This window comes from Macaca thibetana, chromosome 13 (genome assembly GCF_024542745.1).
Source record: "Macaca thibetana thibetana isolate TM-01 chromosome 13, ASM2454274v1, whole genome shotgun sequence".
Lineage (NCBI taxonomy): Eukaryota > Metazoa > Chordata > Mammalia > Primates > Cercopithecidae > Macaca > Macaca thibetana.
Window position 1 is genome coordinate 97,490,050 of NC_065590.1, and position 20,252 is coordinate 97,510,301.

The window sequence follows — 20,252 nt, forward strand, 5'->3', positions numbered from 1 at the left end:
AGAGAATTGTACTTTGTTTTGCTTGTAACTTGACTGGTCAGGCCATTCATGATATTTGAACAGATCGTAAGTCTGTATTTGAAGGTTGTTTATTGTTGTTGATTCTTAGAGGCAAATATCCAACTACATTGTGTTTGTACTTTAGGTATATAAATGTTTATTGAAAATACTGTTTTATTAAAAATTACTTTGTTCCTTATACCTCAGGAGATAAATGTACATTTTAAAAGTGTTCCTCAGTCAGATGAGGTGGCTCACGCCTGTAATTTCAGCACTTGGGGAGGCTGAAGCAGGAGGATCACTTGAAGCCAGAAGTTCAAGACCAGCCTAGGCAACATAGCAAGACCGTGTCCCTACAAATATATATATGTGTGTGTGTGTGTGTGTGTGTGTGTGTGTATATATGTTTTTTTAAATATATATATGTTTTTTAAAAACATATATATATCTTTTTTTAAGTGTGTATATATATATATATTTTTTAATTTTTTTAATTAATCAGGCATGGTGGTTCACACATGTAGTCCCAGCACTTTGGGAGGCTGAGGCAGGAGGACCACTTGAGCCCAGGAGTTACCAGCCTGGGCAAGATGATGAGACCCTGTCTCTCCAAAATTTAAAAACAATTAGCTGGGCACGGTAGCCCGTCCCTATAGTAGGGCTAAGGTGGGAGGATCCCTTAAGTCCAGGAGTTCAAGGATGCAGTAAGCTGTGATTACTGCACTGTACTCCATTCCTGACTGGGCAAGACAGCTGGGTATGGTGGGACTCACCTGTACTCCTAGCTACTCAGGAGTAGCTATTTAAAAAAAAAAAAAGGCTGGGCGTGGTGGCTCACGCCTGTAATCCCAACACTCTGGGAGGCCGAGGCGGGCGGATCACAAGGTCAGGAGACGGAGACCATCATAGCTAATACGGTAAAATTCCGTCTCTACTAAAAAATACAAAAAATTAGCCGGGTGTGGTGGCAGGCGCCTATAGTCCCAACTACTCAGGAGGCTGAGGCAGGAGAATGGCATGAACCCGGGAGGTGGAGCTTGCAGTGAGCTGAGATTGCACCACTGCACTCCAGCCTGGGTGACAGAGCGAGACTCCTTCTCAAAAAAAAAAAAAAAAAAGTGCATAGGCATATTATTACCTACTAATTTCATTTTAACCTAGTTAAGGAGGCATAAAATATTATAAAAGGACTTATTTTTATTTATTTATTTATTGAGACAGGGTCTTGCTCTGTCACCCAGGCTGGAGTGCAGTGGTGTGATCATAGGTCACTGCAGCCTTGAACATCTGGGTGCAAACAACCCACCTAAGTAGCTGGGACTTACAGGCGTGAGGCACTATGCCTGGCTAATTTTTAAATTTTTGTTAGAGACAAGATCATGCTTAGCTGCCCAAACTAATCTGGAATTCCCAGCCAAAAGTCATCCTCATTCCTTGGCCTCCTGAAGTGCCTTGATTTTAGGCATGAGCCACCACACCTGGCCAGGAGTTATTATATTAAAGGATAATTGAATAGAGGAGGAGGGACAGAATATTTTAAAAGTAAAAGCTCTAATGTATCATTACGAAAATTGCTTATTTTTTGGCATTAATGAGGTTAATACCATGGTTCGTTGTCTGAATTAGTATCTGTTCATTTGATATATAGACAACTTTTTGTTTTTAATAATCTTAAGAACCGGTCAGGCGTGGTGGCTCATGCCTGTAATCCCAGCACTTTGGGAGGCCGAGGCAGGCAGATCACCTGAGGTCAGGAGTTCGAGACCACCCTGGCCAACACGGCAAAACCCCGTCTACTAAAAATACAAAAAAAATTAGCCGAGCATGGTGGTGGGTGCCTGTAATCTCAGCTACACAGGAGGCTGAGGCCGGAGAATCGCTTGAACCCGGGAGGCAGAGGTTGCAGTGAGCCGAGGTCGCACTACTGCGCTCCAACCTGGGTGACAGAGCAAGACTTTGTCTCAAAAAAATAAAAAAAATCTGAAGAACTGCTCTTAGTCATGGATGGCATCACATGTGTGGTTCTCAGTGCGTGCCTGAGGAAGTTTTATTACCTTTTATGTGAACGTTAAATGGTACACCAGGATGATTCATTTTTTAACTTTTAAGTATTGAAGTAATAATTTTGAATTATATTTTTTTTGTGTGGTGGAGTTTCTAGGCTGGGCAAGACAGCTGGGTATGGTGACAGCTGGGTATTATAATTCAGACCGTGCCCGAATTATAATATTAAGTCTTATCTACAGGATGACCACACAATGTCTTCCAAAGTGGGATATTTCTAAGAATGAAAAGAAATAGCATTAATAATTGCAGATTTGGTTCTAGACCACCACAATAAAGTGAATTATCTCAATAAAGCAAGCCACACAAATTTTTGGTTCCCTAGAGTGTATAAAAGTCATGCTTATACTATACTGTAGTCTATTAAGTGCACAATAGCATTTTGTCTAAAAACCAGTGTACGTACCTTAAATAGAAAATAATTGCCAGGAAATCGATCGTCTAAGCTTTTAGAAGTTTTTATCTTTTTGCTGGTGGAGGGTCTTGCCTCCATGTTGACGGTTGCTGACTGGTCCTGGGAATGGCCATTGCAATTGCTTAAAACAAGGTAACAGTGAAGTTTGCTGCATTGATTGGTGCTTTCTTTCACAAAAGATTTTTTTCATTGTGTTTTTTTTGAGACAGAGTTTCACTTTTGTGGCCCAGGCTGGAAATGGCACGATCTTGGCTCACCACAACCCTCTGCCTCCTGGGCTCAAGCAGTTCTCCTTAGCCTCCCAAGTAGGTGGGATTACAGGCATGCACTGCCACGCCTGACTAATATGGTATTTTTAGTAGAGACGGGGTTTATCCATGTTGGTTAGGCTGGTCTCGAACTCCTGACCTCAGGTGATCCGCCCGCCTGGGCCTCTCAGAATGCTGGGATTATAGGCGTGAGCCACCATGCCCATCCCTCAAAAGATTTTTCTATATAGCATGTGATGCTGTTTGATGGCATCCCAGCTGGAATAGAATTTCTTTCAAAATCAAAGGCAATCCTCTCAAACCCTGCCACTGCTTTATCAACTGAGTTTATGCAGTGTTTTAAGTCCTTTATTGTCATTTCAACAGTGTTATTGGCATCTTCACCAGAAGTAGATCTCAAGAAACCACTTTCTTTGCTCATCCATGAGAAGCAAGTTACCATCTGTTCAAGTTTTAACGTGTGTTTGCAGCAATTCAGTCACATCTTCAGTCTCCATTTCTAATTCTAGTATTTCTCTTGCTGTTTCCACCACATCTGCAGGTGGAAGATTTCCACTGAAATCTTAAAGTCCTCAAAGTCATTCATGAGAGTAGAAATCAACTTCTTCCAAACTCTTGTTAATGTTAGTATTTTGACTTCTTCCCATGAATCACAAATGTTCTTAATGGCATCTAGAATGGTGAATCCTTTCTAGGTGGTCTTCAATTTATTTTGCCCAGATCCGTCAGAAGAATCACTGTCTATGACAGCTATGGCCTTATGAAATGTATTTCTTAAATAATTCCACTTGAAAGTTGAAATTACTCCTTGATTTATGGGCTGCAGAATGGATGTAGTTTTGTGTTAGCAGGCATGAAAACAGCATTAATCTTGTACATCACCCTCAGAGCTCTTTGGTAAACAGGGTCTACATTGTCAATGAGCAATTATAATTTGAAAGGAATCTTTTTTTTTCTGAGCAGTAGGTCTCAACAATGAACTTAAAATATTCGGTGAACCATCCTGTAAACAGGTGCTGTCATCCAGGCTTGGTTGGGTGTTCCATTTGTAGAGTGCAGGCAGAGTAGATTTAGCATAATTCTTAAGGATCCTAGGATTTTTGGAATGCTAAATGAGCATTGGCTTCATCTTGAAGTCACCAGCTGCACTGGCCCTGGAGAGTCAAGTCCTTGATGGCATCTTCTGGTATAAGGCTGTTTTTTCTACATTGGAAATATGGTACTTTGTGTAGCTACCTTCATTCATCAGTGATATTAGCTAGATCTTCTGGATAACTTACTGCAGCTCTACATTAGCACTTGCACCTTTACCCTGTACTTTTATGTTCTGGAGGTGGTGGCTTCTTTTGGTCAACCTCATGAATCAACCTCTCCTAGCTTCAAATTTTTCTTACGCAGCTTCCTTACTTCTCTCAGCCTTCATCGAATTGAAGAGAATTAAGGCCTTGCTCTGGATTAGGCTTTGATTTAAAGGAATGTTGTGGCTGGCCTCAGCTTCTATCCAGACCACTTAAAGTTTTCTCCATATCATCAATAAGTCTATTTTGCTTTCTTACCATTTGTGTGTTCACTGTAGTAGTGTTCACTTTTAATTTCCTTCAAGAACTCTTTCTTTGCATTTACAACATCGCTGTTTGGTACAAGAGGCCCAGCTTTAGCTTATCTTGGCTTTTGAAATGCCTTCCTCACTAAGTATAATTGTTTCTAGCTTTTGAAAGTAGGAGACATGTAACTCAGCTTTTCACTTGAACGCTTAAAGGCCATTGTGGGGTTATTAATTGGTCTAATTTTAATATTTTTGTGTCTCGGGGAATAAGTAAGCCAGAGGAGATAGAAGAGATTGGGAGCACCCGATTGTTGGAGCAGTCAGAACAGACACAGCATATATCGATTAAGTTTACCATCTTATGTGGGCATGCATGTGGTACCCCAAAACAATTACAGTAGTAACATTAATGAGCACTGATCACAGATCGCCATAGTAGATATAATAATCATAAAAAGTTTGAAATATTGGGAGAATTACCAGGTTGTGCCACAGAGACATGAAGTGAGCACATGCTGGTGGAAATTGGCTCTGATAGACATGCTTGATTCAGTGTCGCTACAAACCTTCAATTGGTTAAAACTACAAAAACACACCACAATATCTGTAAAAGACAATAAAATGAGATCTGTCTGCTGGGACGGACAGTGGGCTTAAACTGAAATGGTCCTGGGCAGCCAGATCACATGGTTGCTTTACTCCTCCAGTATACTTCATTGTTAAAATGTGGTTGTAGAGGTTTGGAATTTGGTATAGAATTAAATGAAAAGTTTTAACCTTGGGGATGCAAGGATGTAAGGATCTGATTAGGCTTTGCAACTTGAGTTTGATGTCTGCTGTGTGGTGTCTGCTAAATCCCACAGAGTATAGGATCAGTCACATTGGTTATAAGGTTTGCTTCTGGCTGGGCGCAGTGGCTCATGCCTGTCATCCGAGCATTTTGGGAGGCCGAGGCAGGCAGACCACCTGAAGTCAGGAGTTTCAGACCAGCCTGACCAACATAGAGAAACCTCATCTCTATGAAAAAATAAATAAATAAATAAAGAGCGAAACTCCGTCTCAAAAATAAATAAATAAATGATTGCTTCTATCTCTCAAAATTTTTACTTCATTCTATACTTCGTTTTTTTGAAAATGAACTTAACATGGGCACCAGAATGGGGTTGATTCGTCATTCTTGGATTCTAAGTCTTAACAATTTTTTTTTTTTTTTTTTAAAAGATGGAGTTTCGCTCTTTTGCCCAGGCTGGAGTGCAGTGGCACCATCTTGTCTCACTGCAACCTCTGCCTTCCGGTTTCAAGCGATTCTCCTGCCTCAGCCTCCTGAGTAGCTGGGATTACAGGTGCCTGCCACCATGCCTGGCTAATTTTTGTATTTTTAGTAGCGACAGGGTTTCACCGTGTTGGCCAGGCTGGTTTCGAACTCCTGACGTTGTGATCTGCCCTCCTCGGCCTCCCAAAGTGCTGGGATTACAAGTGTGAGCCACTGCACCTGGCCCAACAATTCTTAATTAGTAACATTTTAAAATGGACATTTTAAGGACATTTGACTGTTTAATGCATTCATTTTTTTAATGATTAAAAATATTTCCATAGATGAGTTGATGTTATATGATCAACTTGGATTAAGTCTTAGGTGATTCACTGCCTTCTTGGTTAAGGCAGCAAATCCTTTATGAGATTTAATTCTAGCAGGTATAGTCATAAAATGGTAGTTTCTGAGACCAGAGACCTTTAGATCATAATAGTCTCATTACATAATTACAGAGACAGACACTTGAGAAGGTGTGATTTCCTACAAGATTATAGAGCTAACGATAGTATAAAAGTTCCACAAATGATAATCTAATTTCTAAAACTCAATATTCTGATACATAACACAGAGTTACTCTGTCCCTTTTTTGTTTTACTGATTAAACCTCTAAACTGGGCGCTGTGGCTGAGGCCTGTAATCCTAGCACTTTGGGAGACTGAAGAGGGCGGATCCCTTGAGGTTAGGAGTTCGAGACCAGCCATGGTGAAACCCTGTCAATACTAAAAATGCAGAAATTAGCTGGGTGTGGTGGCAGGTGCCTGCAATCCCAGTTACTTGGGGAGGCTGAGGCTGAGGAATCACTTCAACCGGGAGGCGAAGGTTGCAGGTGAGCTGAGGTTGCGCCACTGCACTTCACCCTGGGTTGGCAGAGCGAGACTCCGTCTCAAGGGGGGAAACATCTCTAGCTTAGATTTGGCCTTATCTTTATTAGAAACGCTCCATTTTAGGGTCTATTCATATCCTGACTAACTGATAATATAGAAATAATGACTGATACGTGTATCCTAAAGTTAGAGATTCAGCATGATAATAGTGTGTTTGCTAATCAACCTCAGTAAACTATTAGGAAATTGAAACTTCTTAGAACATTTTTTTTGCTTCCTGTTATTTTGCTTGTATTTTAAGGCTCTTCATAACAGTTATCTACTCTTTCTTAAATCAATCCTATAAATAAGCATAATAAGCTTAATGAGAGACAAGAGTAGCTTAGTCTGTAAAATGGAAATCACTTATAAATGAATTTAGAATTAAAAGATTAAGTTGTTGAGTGTTACAGAATTTTACCGCTGAAACCAAATAAATTATTTTGAAAAAGCGGTTGAAGTGGCAAGTAGGATTGTTTTATACAGTAGTTAACTCTTAAAAATCGTATGGGGATTTTGTTTTTCTTCTGGAAGCCTTTTTTTCTAAGATATGGGGGTGGGAGAAAGGAGGAATAGTTACTGTTCTAAATTTGCATTAATGTTATTTCTTGACAGTTTCATTTCTTACCCTTTACGGCTTTTGTGTTATAGTCTATTATTGTTCCCGTCCTGTTTTTCTAAGATTAAACTTATTCTGAGTTCCTTTAGCATTTCCTAAAGCAACCTCTATAATAACTTATGTTCTTTCCTTTTACTTAACCTTGTTTCTTTGGTCTAGAGTGTTCTAAATTACTAGTTCATCTTGTTATTGTGGGTAGTACATTGACCTCTTAGTTTTCACATTCTCAAAAAGGAACACACTACCATCCACGTTTTACTCCTCAGTCAAGTAACACTGTCAGCACCAGAGGGACCTCCAATATTAGCCCACCAAAACTCCCAAGATAATAAAATTTGCTAAAGAGTTTACAAGGGAGAGCTCCTGCTTAATTGATAAGAATAATGTACAGAAGAAATAGTGGGGGCACTTCTAACTATGCTCCCTCTTGGCGACTTTTTTTTTTTTTTTTTTTTTTTTTTTTTTGAGATGGAGTTTCGCTCTTGTTGCCCAGGCTGGAGTATAATATCTCAGCTCACTGGAACTTCTGCCTCCCGGGTTCACGCAATTCTCCTGCGTCAGCCTCCCAAATAGCTGGAATTACAGGCATGTATCACCACGCCCAGCTAATTTTGTATTTTTAGTAGAAATGGGGTTTCACCATGTTGGTCAGGCTGGTCTCAAACTCCTGACCTCAAGTGATTCACCCGCCTCAGCCTCCCAAAGTGCTGGGATAACAGGCGTGAGCCATGGCACCTGGCCCTCCCTCCTGACCTCTTACCAGTACCCTTATTTGGGAAGACTTTCAGGGAGTTATGTGTCAGTTTGGGGTTTTTGGTCTCTGATCTGTATTTTTTACAATAATTTTAAAAGATTACACATTTGTAGCCTATATTCTATCTGGTATTAATAATATTTGGTATTTTTTTTTTTTTTTTTTTTTTTGAGACGGAGTCTCGCTCTGTCACCCAAGCTGGAGTGCAGTGGCCGGATCTCAGCTCACTGCAAGCTCCACCTCCCGGGTTTACGCCATTCTCCTGCCTCAGCCTCCCGAGTAGCTGGGACTACAGGCGCCCGCCACCTCGCCCGGCTAGTTTTTTTGTATTTTTTAGTAGAGACGGGGTTTCACCGTGTTAGCCGGGATGGTCTCTCGATCTCCTGACCTCATGATCTGCCCGTCTCGGCCTCCCAAAGTGCTGGGATTACAGGCTCGAGCCACCGCGCCCGGCCATTTGGTATTGATAATACAGATACAGACTTGATTATTTGGGTAAGACATGAAGCAGAATCCATTATGTCTTTTAGTTGAGCTAAAGTATACATCTTTACTACTGATAGTATATGGAAAGACGGAATTATTCTGTACCTGTTGTTTCCTTCACAGAGAGCTAGTGGCATCTGACAAAGAACCATGATACCTGGCTGAACAACTCCAGGATGGAAGTAATGCCCAAGTCAGTTTATAAAAGCCCAACACTGTAAATCATACGTAATGGCTATATGCAAATTAGTAGTCAAAGTTAATAATTTTAGAAAGGAAAGGTTAGCTCATAAGTGGCTGTGTTGTAATGAATGCAGCAGCTGTTTGGCAACTTTCTGAATGCTTGGAAGGCCCTTTGTCCACAGTCCTTGTGAACACCCACACATCTAGCATGCGTGACTCAGGAGAGACTAGTGCTAGACTGGAAGTTTCTCTCTTTCCTACTCCTCACCCTAAACCCTTGTTCTGGTCAGACTTTTCTCAGCCCCTGCTCTTACACATCTACCACAGTTAACAGAGCACTAGGTCTTAAAGGTACTGAGTAGCTTTTTTTTGTGACTATAAATAATATCTTCACCAGAGCTGGCACCTTTTTGGAGATCCTGTGGAATTTCATTGTAACTGACTGACTCACTTGGAGGAACAAGAAAAGTGAGAGGCATCTTACTTTGTATTAGGGTTCCTTGGTGTGGGTACAGGCAGAGGTGGTATTTCTCTTGGTATAAATACTATGTTTGCCTTCTTTGATATTACTTCTCAGAATCCACTCATTTAAAGATTCCAATGACTGAGTCAGTTTGAGATCTAGAACTTTTTTGTGACTATCTCACTATTGCTTCCTACCCCCCTCCTTCCACCACAACCCTAAATTCAGTTCATAAAGATAGTTTTTAGTATGAAAGTCATCCATAATACATAAAAATGGTAATAGAGGAAAAAGTTAAAGTAATGTAATTTTTTAGGATTCAAGTGTCTCGGTTTATTACATAACTATTAAAATATATTGGTGATGTTGAGCACAATAAATTCTGAAAATCTGATTCGTCTGTTCTTTTTACAGTTAAGAGTGTAGTGATGCTGGAGCAGCACTTGTCACAGTTGCCTTTAGTTTGGGTGTGGCCCTAATGACCTCTGTTGCCACACTCCTGGCTCAGCAACTTTCCAACTTGAGCCACAGTTTTGATACTCATCACTTTTATAATGTATAAACTTCTGGGACTTCGATACATAATTTTATACTAATTTTTTTTGTGCACGTGCACGCGTGTGTATGTGTGCGTGTTTTAACTTTCTCTGGCCTCAGGCCCTTAAAAAATATATATATGTGTATATGTGTGTGTGTGTGTGTGTGTATATATATTATCTAGATATTTAAAATCTTTTTTGAATTAAAGGATTTTAAATGTTTTTCTGTTTTTTTTTTTTTTTTCTTTTAGAGACATGGTCTCTTTTGCTCTGTCTCCCAGGCTGGAATGCAGTGGCACAACCATGGCTTACTGAAACCTCCACCCCCAGGGTTTAAGCCTTTCTTCTGCCTCAGCCTTCCAAGTAGCTGGGACTACAGGTGTGTGCCACCACACCTAATTTTTAAAAAATTCTTTGGAGAGACAGGGTCCTATTATGTTGCCCAGGCTGATCTCAAACTCCTGGGATGATAGGCATGAGCTATTGCACATGGCCTCTGTTTATTTTCTCTAAAAATAACTTGCGGGCCAGGAGCATTTGCCCACGCCTATCATCCCAGCACTTTGGGAGGCCGAGGTGGTCAGATCACTTGAGGTCAGGAGTTTGAGACCAGCCTGGTCAACATGGTGAAACCCCGTTTCTACTAAAAATACAAAAATAAGCTGGGCGTGGTGGTGTGTGCCTGTAGTCCCAGCTGCTCAGGAGACTGAGGCAGGAGAATCGCTTGAGCCTGGGAGGTGGAGGTTGCAGTGAGCCAAGATCACACCACTGCACTCACACTGGGCAGTAGAGAGACTTTGTCTAAAAAAAACCATGGATGCAGTGATTGCGTTTTGTTAGACCACTTTTAGTCAGATAAAGAAGAAGAAAGTTCTTGGTTAGAATTGTATTTTCTAAACTTTTGTTATTTTAAATTTATAAACAGCTTTCCTTTTCTTTACCAATTATGTGAATTTGACTCAACCTTCCTTGTTTATTCTCCAGACTTGCCAGTTTGGTATCACAGATAGTATTTTTATGTAATATTAACTGATTGTATCTGTGGTTATTTTTCCAAAATGTAAAAAGGATCTTCTCTCTTCCCTGCTTTAAAACGTTCACTAGTTTCACTTTTCCTAGAGCAGTGCTTTTCAAACTCTCCCTGGGCAGGCAAACTGTGTACCTAGGCTGATACTAGCCAACATTTACTGAGTACTTAACATGTGACGCTATTCCAGGCTTTTGACATCTGTTATTGGTTTTATTCTCAAAACAAACCAATGAAGTAGGTATTAGTATCTTAACATTTTTATGAGAATTTTGTTTTGCTTTGTAATATTTAATACAAAAAGACTTTTTTTGGTTTGTTTTTGTTTTTGTTTGTTTGAGACGGAGTCTCGCACCGTCGCCCAGGCTGCAGTGTAATGGCGTCATCTCGGTTCACTGCAACCTCCACCTCCCAGGTTCAAGCGATTCTCCTGCCTCAGCCTCCTGAGTAGCTGGGATTACAGGTGCCCACCACCACGCCCGGCTAATTTTTTGTATTTTTAGTAGAGACCGCATTTCACTATGTTGACCAGGCTGGTCTCGAACTCCTGATTTTGTGATCTGCCCGCCTCGGCCTCCCAAAGTGCTGGGATTACAGGCATGAGCCACCGCACCCGTCCCTAAAAAGGTTTTTAAATGGATGACTAGCATCAAGAAAAATTGAATCTAAGAAGATTTCTATCGTATTTGTCTTTTGTGACTTTTTATACTCCAAGGCATACCATATCCTGTACCTCTAGAAGTGAAAATTTCTTTGTATGAAATTAGGAACAAAAGACACACTCAAGAACTTTTTTAAAAAAATAGATTTTGTAGACCTAAAATTATTCTTTTAAATTGCTGTGCTAAGTTTCTAAACCTCTTACTCTCGATTCCTGTATTTACCTCATTTTAGATGCACACTTGACTGCAGAGGACACTGAGTAGCACTGTTCTCCCTCGTACTTGATGTTTTAAACATTTTGTTTCCCCTCCCTAAAATGAGTGCACCTCCCTGTTTTCTGCTTGGTGCATTTCTACTTTTCCTTCTTGACACCTCAAATACTCTTTCCCTGGGAATTCTGTCTTAACTGGAGGCCATCTCCAGCAGAGCCAGATGCTCTCTCTTTGTGCTTTCTTAGCACCGTATCCACATCTTTCTTAATGCTTGGTGTGTAGTTGGTGTACTTACAGACTGTGAGCTTCTTGAGGGCAGGGGCCTGATTTTAAGTCTTCTCTATATCCATTATAGCACCTAGCAGGTATGAAAATGTTTGTTGAATGAATGGATGAGTGAACAGACAGGCTGTTTCAAATTACAATGTTTGGTGTAATCTAGAATCTAGCCTTACCATTAGAAACTATAGGCTACATCATTTAAAGCCTCCCAGGGCAACTAGTGGCAACAACCTAACCCCTGCTGTAAGAACATGTTTCAAGTCCAGGCTTGTATGGTATAGTATTACTGTAGTAGTTAATGATTGAAATGCCCACTAGGCAGAAGTTTTATCATTTAATGATAATGTGCAGTAGGCAGAAGTTTAGTGCCCAATGTTCTGTCTTATTTATTTCAGGAATTGTTGGATAAATATTTAATAGCCAATGCAACTAATCCAGAGAGTAAGGTCTTCTATCTGAAAATGAAGGGTGATTACTTCCGGTACCTTGCTGAAGTTGCATGTGGTGATGATCGAAAACGTAAGTATATTTGTTATATGGGCAAAAGTAGAATTAAAAAAAAGAAATGGGGATAAATGGGATACTATGACAGTATACGTAGTCTTAAGGCTCTTTGTGACTTAAAAACAATTCAATGTATATCAAGAAAATTAGTATTACCTTACGTTCTCAAAAATGAAAATTGGGTTATAAATTTACATCATATGCTGTTTAAAAAAAATTAAGCTCATCTATGAACTCTGTAATGTCGTATGGTATTATTTAGAATGGGCTTAATCTTTTATGCTTTTTAGAATTTTGGTTCACCATATTTTTAGCTCCAGAGTTTTTTGTGTAAACTTTATGAGTGATTCTGCATTTCACATGGCCTTTCTGTCATCATGCCTTAAAACTTCAGATGACTGGAAATTACATACAGAACATGGAAACAGGTTGTTGTGCTTTTTCTGTTTGTCATATTAATTCATTATCGTCTATTTTAAGGGGGTCATAACATTGACTGCTAATTACATATAATCAAATTTCTGAGGAGGAGAGGTGAAATGAGTGTGTTATTGCTGGTGTATAACTTGTTCCAACTTCACAGTAAGTTTGAATGAGCCATATGGTTAGGTTTTACTTGAGAAGGTTGAATACATAGGAATTGTTGATTAATCAAGTAGTGGTCATAAAAATAGATTTTAGTATGAAATACCTATATTTATTTATTTATTTACCTAGACTATCATAGAAAACATGGATATGGGAAAAAGTGACCAAATTGCCTAACTTGATAATAAAAAAGTGAATTTATTTGCAATGAGTGTCTCCTGGGATACTGGTAGCTGAGTGTAAGATAGAGCTCATTAAATTTAGTGTATGTGCTTGCTACCAGATTTATCAAGTTCTAGGTAATAGAAGGATCAGTTCCTTATTTTTTCTAGTAAGTTTGTTATTTTGTTCTTAATTTTGCCCTGTCTACAAAGATATACCCCTACAAATAGTTACTATGACCTGAAAATGAGAGTTTTGCCATCCTAAATATCAGTGTAACTGCATATATAAAGAGAACTTGTACTTGAGAAACTGTTGTACCTTGCTATAACAAAATCTGTATACTAAACTAACTTATTCTGTTACTGATGTGTAATTTCTGTTGCCATGAAGATAAGCAGAATTGGACATGATACTGGCACAGAACTGTACATTTAAGTATCAGAAAGCCAAAGAGAAGTATTTGGGAGATTGAGACATAGCTGTAGCTTTAACCTGATTTAACCCTTAGGATCTCATTGGCACTTTCCGGTCTCACACGTAGTCCCATTTACATTCTGATAGTCTGGGATTTGTAGATAGGCTGTCTTTATAACCTAATTGCTGAGACACTGGTGCTTCCTAATTTGTCAGGCTGGAAGAACTTCTTATTGCATGCGGGCTATACCAGTCAGGATTAGATCAATCAATGTGCCATTTCAGAGGAAGGAAGATGAACATGATTCATGTCATAAAGGGATAGCTTAATTCTCTTACATCAGTATCTCTAAAGCTGTAATAGGCCAGTGGCCTCATACAGAAAACTACCCTTTTCAAAACATGGGTATAATCAGATTAGTGTTGGTAATACTGAACATTTTGTGAAAGGAGAGTACCATTTTAATTAGGCCAGTAATCAAACTCAGGTCAGAGCAGATTTTGTCCTATGTATTGAAACTTTTATATTGCCTTTCACATAGTATCTCTTGATACTAAGAATCAGTATTTCTCCAAATCAGAAAAATAGAGATTTTGGTGTTGATGATCTTTGTAAAGTTCACATTATTTCGGGAAAGGGTATTCCAGTCAAATTATTATTATTATTATTATTATCATCATCATCATCATCATTTTTGAGACGGAGTTTCGCTCTCGTTAACCAGGCTGAAGTGCAATGGTGTGATCTTGGCTCACCGCAAGCTCTGCCTCCTGAGTTCAAGTGAGGCTCATGCCTCAGCCTCCCAAGTAGCTGGGATTACAGGGATGCACCACCACTCCCAGCTAATTTTTGTGTTATTAGTATAGCTGGGGTTTCTCCATGTTGTCGGGCTGGTCTTGAACTCCCAACCTCAGGTGATCTGCCCGCCTCGGCCTTCCAAAGTGCTGGGATTACAGGTGTGAGCCACCGCACCCCATCCAAATTATTTTTCATTGCTGCATTTCCAAGTAATAGAGTTAAAAGACATAAAATAAGAAAATAGTTTTAGCCTAGGGATGGAAAAAAGTCTGGTTTACTATAATATCTCATGTTTTTTTCCATTAAGCTGTTTATATGTAAGCAACATTCTAAACTGGTTTTTTGTTTTGTTTGTTTGTTTGTGACAAACTCTGTCACGCACATTCGGAGTGCAGCAGCATGATCTTGGCTCACTGCAGCTTCAACCTCCTGGGTTCAAGGGGTCCTTCCCACCTCAGCCTCCCAAGTAGCTAGAGCTACAGACATGCACCACCATGCCTAGCTATTTTTTTTTTTTTTTTTTTTTTTTTTTCGTAGAGACAGGGATAAGGTTTCCCTATGTTGCCCAGGCTGGTCTTGAACTCTCGGGTTCAAGTAATCCCCCTCCCTCACCCTCCCAAAGTGTTGGGATTACAGGTATGAGCCACTGCACCTGGCCATAAATAAGTTCTTAAATACCCAGTACACAATATTGTTTTTGTGTGTTTATTTGTTTGTTTTTGAGACAGAGTGTCATTCTGTCGCCCAAGCTGGAGTATAGTGGTGCGTTCTCAGCTCACTGCAACCTCTGCCTACCGGGTTCAGGCAATTCTCATGCCTCAGCCTCCTGAGTAGCTGGGATTACAGATCCCCGCCATGACGCCTGGCTAATGTTTGTATTTTTGGTAGAGACAGGGTTTCGTCATGTTGGCCAGGCTGGTCTTGAACTCCTGATCTCAAGTGATCCCTCCGCCTCGGCCTCCCGAAGTGCTGGGATTATAGGTGTGAGTCACCGCACCTGGCCATGATAATGGTTTTTGTTAGCTACCGTGATTTTTAAAAGACCCATACAGAGAAAAATCTTGGTTCTACCAAGAGCTAGTAGCGAATGTTCAAGTTGTTAATGTACTATGCACTGGATTGTTATTTTTAATATTGCACTTATTTTTTTCTCTTCACAGAAACGATAGATAATTCCCAAGGAGCTTACCAAGAGGCATTTGATATAAGCAAGAAAGAGATGCAACCCACACACCCAATCCGCCTGGGGCTTGCTCTTAACTTTTCTGTATTTTACTATGAGATTCTTAATAACCCAGAGCTTGCCTGCACGCTGGCTAAAACGGTAAGATGTGTGTCCAGGAAATACCTACTTTAGCTACAGTTATTTGAGATACCAGGTATGTTAATTTATAGGTATTTTACTTGGTTGCCCAGGGATGATTTCTACTATATTTATTTTGAAATCTCCTCTTTTTCTTACCATCATGATTACGTTATTCCTGCCCCTGACACCTTAACTCTACCCTATGATTATAAGCAGTGATACATCTACAGAGCATACTGAGCAGAGTAATCAAAGAAGGATAAATGATATTAAGAAGGAAACATAAAAGATTGGAAAGTCATGCCTGCCAGGTTTGGTTACTAGAATAGCTGTGCATTAGCCACACTCCTCAAAGTGGCTCAAAACGAGAGAATAAAGAGGACACTGTACAGATAAATACTACTACTTATTGGAAAGAAGTATATTAAGCATTACTGCTGTTCTGTTTGTCCTGTGAAAGAACCAAGACATGCTTATTTACTTAAATGTATAGTTTTATAGAATTCCAGTTATACTCATAAGTTCTTAAACTGAGAGTGTGAGAGAATGGTTCTGTTGAGTTTGTTGATGGTGGAATATAAGGTGGGTGTTCATTTATTTTGTAAAATTGGTTTGTAATTGTAGAATAACCAGTTTTTGTCAATGCACATATTTTACCATGGATATTAATATTTATCAGGCTTTTGATGAGGCCATTGCTGAACTTGATACACTGAATGAAGACTCATACAAAGACAGCACTCTCATCATGCAGTTGCTTAGAGACAACCTAACAGTGAGTTGTTTACTCTTTAATTTTATTTCCTTTTCAGAAACAAAAATATATTTTATTTTGGACTTTGTGTCTTTTAGGGCAGATACGTAAGAACTGAAAGTATGAAATATGTGTTAGTATTTTATGGGATGAACATTATTTTGTAGGCAGGTTTTCAAGTTGAATAGGCATTTTATCAGACCTTCCTGAGAAGTAACATTATAGGAACTCAACTGTTTCATTGGGATGAAGATGTTGATAAATTATGTTAATAAAGAGAGCTTCTAAAGTTTCAATATTTTGGGGCAAATCAGCTATAGCCAGTTAGGGACTATCTAGATATCTAGGCTTTCTTAAAATCACATGAAGTACCTCGTTCTAATAAAAGTTTACTTTGTGAATTTTTAGGGAGTAAACCTGTACCTAAATTTACTCCTTCTCTGCTTCTAGGCCAAAGTCTCTGTTTTGTTTGTCTTTTTCTCCCTGCTTCTTAGATAGGCAATTGATAAAGGAAGTAATCAAGAAAAAGTACAGCTTAAGCTTTACTTTAACATTCTTTTGTAGGTTCAAGTAAATTTGATAGGTAAAATCTTAGACTTCACAGAATGAAAAAGAAGGGAACAAATCTTTTAATATAAATCTCGTCCTCTCAGCCCCCTTGTTTAGTGCTTTATCATTTACTAGATAGTATTTTTTAAATTAGCACCATGTCTGTTCAATTTTGCTGAATAGGGTGTTTATGCATCCACTGAAAGGGGAATAAAGACCCTGCATTTCTAGCCATAAGAAGTCCCTGTGGTTGTGAGGGGACAATGGAAGATGATCAGCAAATAGTTCTGCAGAGGAAGAGCAAATTAGGCAGTTATACCTCTTCCCAGATGTATACCTTGGAGCTAACTATCTTTTAATCAGTTTTGTTTCCTCTATTATGGAGACAGGTCTTTGGGGGATTTTGTTTTGTTTATTTTTATTTATTTTGGTATCTTCATAATAACCTAAGGATTATGTAAGATTCTAGCTTTTCTGAAATTAACACTAATGTCTTGGTGTTGGTCTAATAAAGTACAATTATAGTCAATAAATACTTCTCTTCTTCACTTCATCTTTCTATCCTAAAAATAGAGAGATCATGGAAGATCCACTTACTTTTAACATTCTGTCTAATTCAAGAACCCTGTCTATACATGCACACATTGCTTCTCTGTAGCTTCCATCACCCACTTCTGTTTAATTCTTGGAGAAACACAAAGTAAGTCTGCTTTTGCTATAGTTTAGCTCTTCACACACTTTAAAATTGTTAACCATGATTGTGGCTTTTTCCTCCCTGTGAAAATTTTTTGCTTTATTAGTCTGTAATAATACTGCAGTAGTGCTTTCAAGAAGAGCATTGGGCTGCTGGGAATAGAGACAGCATTAAATTCTAAGACTGTCACTTTGCTTATTATGAAAGTAGAGTGCCTTTTTTAAAAAGTTACTTTCTTTTTTTGAGACAGGATCTCGCCCTGTCACCTAGGCTGGAGTGCAGTCTCGTAATCATGGCTCACTGCAGCCTCAACCTCCTGGATTCAAGCAGTCCTCCTGCCTCAGCCTCCTGAGTAGTTAGGACTATAGGCACACACCACCCCGTACCTGGCCAATTTTGTTTTTCAAATTTTTTGTAGACATGGGATCTTGCTATGTTGTCCAGGCTGGTGTTGAACTGGCCTCATGCGATCTTCTCATCTTGGCCTCCCTACGTGCTGGGATTACAGGCGTTAGCCACTGTGCCTGGCCAAGTGCTTTTTAAATAAAAAGGAAGCTATAAAACCATATATCCAATGACATGTGTGTATGCCATTTTGTAAATGCATAGTGAAAGGTCTGCAAGGATGTGATGGTCTTTGGGGTTTTGAGAGAGAACTTCAGTCTTAGTCAAGATCTCCATTGTTTGAGGAATTTACTACTCTTGTAGTTATTTTTGATATGACAGTAGTACTTAGTGTAATGGCCTAATCTAGAAATAATGACTTAATATGATTCTTCTTTTTCTAGCTTTGGACATCAGACAGTGCAGGAGAAGAATGTGATGCGGCAGAAGGGGCTGAAAACTAAATCCATACAGGGTGTCATCCTTCTTTCCTTCAAGAAACCTTTTTACACATCTCCATTCCTTATTCCACTTGGATTTCCTATAGCAAAGAAACCCATTCATGTGTATGGAATCAACTGTTTATAGTCTTTTCACACTGCAGCTTTGGGAAAACTTCATTCCTTGATTTGTGTTTGTCTTGGCCTTCCTGGTGTGCAGTACTGCTGTAGAAAAGTATTAATAGCTTCATTTCATATAAACATAAGTAACTCCCAAACACTTATGTAGAGGACTAAAAATGTATCTGGTATTTAAGTAATCTGAACCAGTTCTGCAAGTGACTGTGTTTTGTATTACTGTGAAGATAAGAAAATGTAGTTAATTACAATTTAAACAGTGTTCCACATAACTTCTTAATTTCTACATTCCCTCCCTTACTCTTCAGGGGTTTCCTTTCAGTAAGCAACTTTTCCATGCTCTTAATGTATTCCTTTTTAGTAGGAATCCGGAAGTATTAGATTGAATGGAAAAGCACTTGCCATCTCTGGCTGGGGTCACAAATTGAAATGGCTCCTATAATCACATAAGGAGGTCTTGTATATCTGTGGCAACAGGGAGTTTCCTTATTCACTCTTTATTTGCTGCTGTTTAAGTTGCCAACCTCCCTTCCCAATAAAAATTCACTTACACCTCCTGCCTTTGTAGTTCTGGTATTCACTTTACTATGTGATAGAAGTAGCATGTTGCTGCCAGAATACAAGCATTGCTTTTGGCAAATTAAAGCGCATGTCATTTCTTAATACGCTAGAAAGGGGAAATAAAGTACACAAGTCCAAGTCTAAACCTTTAGTACTTTTCCATGCAGATTTGTGCACATGTGAGAGGGTGTCCAGTTTGTCTAGTGATTGTTATTTAGAGAGTTGGACCACTATTGTGTGTTGCTAATCATTGACTGTAGTCCCAAAAAAGCCTTGTGAAAATGTTATGCCCTATGTAACAGCAGAGTAACAGAAAATAAAATTACATTTTATAAACCATTTACTATGGCTTTGTAACAATTGCATACCCATATTTTAAGGGACAGGTGAATTTACTACTTTCTAAAGTTTATTGATACTTCCCTTTTATGTAAAATGTAGTAGTGATACCTATATTTCTGCATTGTGCATTGTGACACACTTGTCTAGGGATGCCTGGAAATGTATAAAATTGGACTGCATTTCTTAGAGTGTTTTACTATAGATCAGTCTCATGGGCCATCTCTTCCTCAGATGTAAATGATATCTGGTTAAGTGTTATATGGAATAAAGTGGACATTTTAAAACTAGCAGAGTTAATTATGTGATTGTGAGTGCCTTGGCTGTTATTAGAATTGTGCTTCAGTGGATATTCAAAAGGAATGTAAGAGTTCAGATACAGATACTCCTCAACTCAAAATGGGGCTATACCCTGATAAATCCATTGTAAGATGAAAATACTAAGTCAGAAATGCATTGAATACACCTAACCTAATGAACATTATACCTTAGCCTATCCAACATTAAATGTGCCCAGAACACTTAGCCCTACAGTTGGGCAAGATCAAAGAGCATGAAGCTTATTTTATACTAAAGTGTTGGATTTCTCATGTAATTTTGAACCCTGAAAGTGAAAAACATTCATTGTATGGGTACTTGAAGTATGCTTTCTACTGAATGCCTGTCACTTTTGCACCATTGTAAAGTCAAAAAATTAAGTTGGGGACTCTATACTTCTGTTGGTAAACATTCAATCTTACTATTAGTGAGTTCAAAATAATTTTGGTTTTATAGTATCACAATGGCTGTTTTACTAACCGAACTCAGATTAGTAAAAATAACTGAGACTGAATGACTTGAGAACTGATTTTTAAGTCAGAAGATAACCTGAAAAAATAGCTATGTAGGATTCTTGATCCTAAAATGTGAATATGAAA

The 20,252-nt window shown here is 38.9% G+C and overlaps 1 protein-coding gene across 1 annotated transcript in view; it reads left to right on the plus strand.

Annotated features, from left to right (window-relative positions):
- Window positions 1-19,625, plus strand: part of YWHAQ (tyrosine 3-monooxygenase/tryptophan 5-monooxygenase activation protein theta) — a 49,368-nt gene extending 29,743 nt beyond the window's left edge. The window contains exons 3-5 of the mRNA XM_050753948.1: window positions 12,096-12,219; window positions 15,331-15,494; window positions 16,156-19,625. Of these exons, the coding sequence (XP_050609905.1) occupies window positions 12,096-12,219; window positions 15,331-15,494; window positions 16,156-16,341 (474 nt within the window). The 3' untranslated portion in view covers window positions 16,342-19,625. The remainder of the gene's footprint in view (window positions 1-12,095; window positions 12,220-15,330; window positions 15,495-16,155) is intronic.
- Window positions 19,626-20,252: the final 627 nt, after the last annotated feature.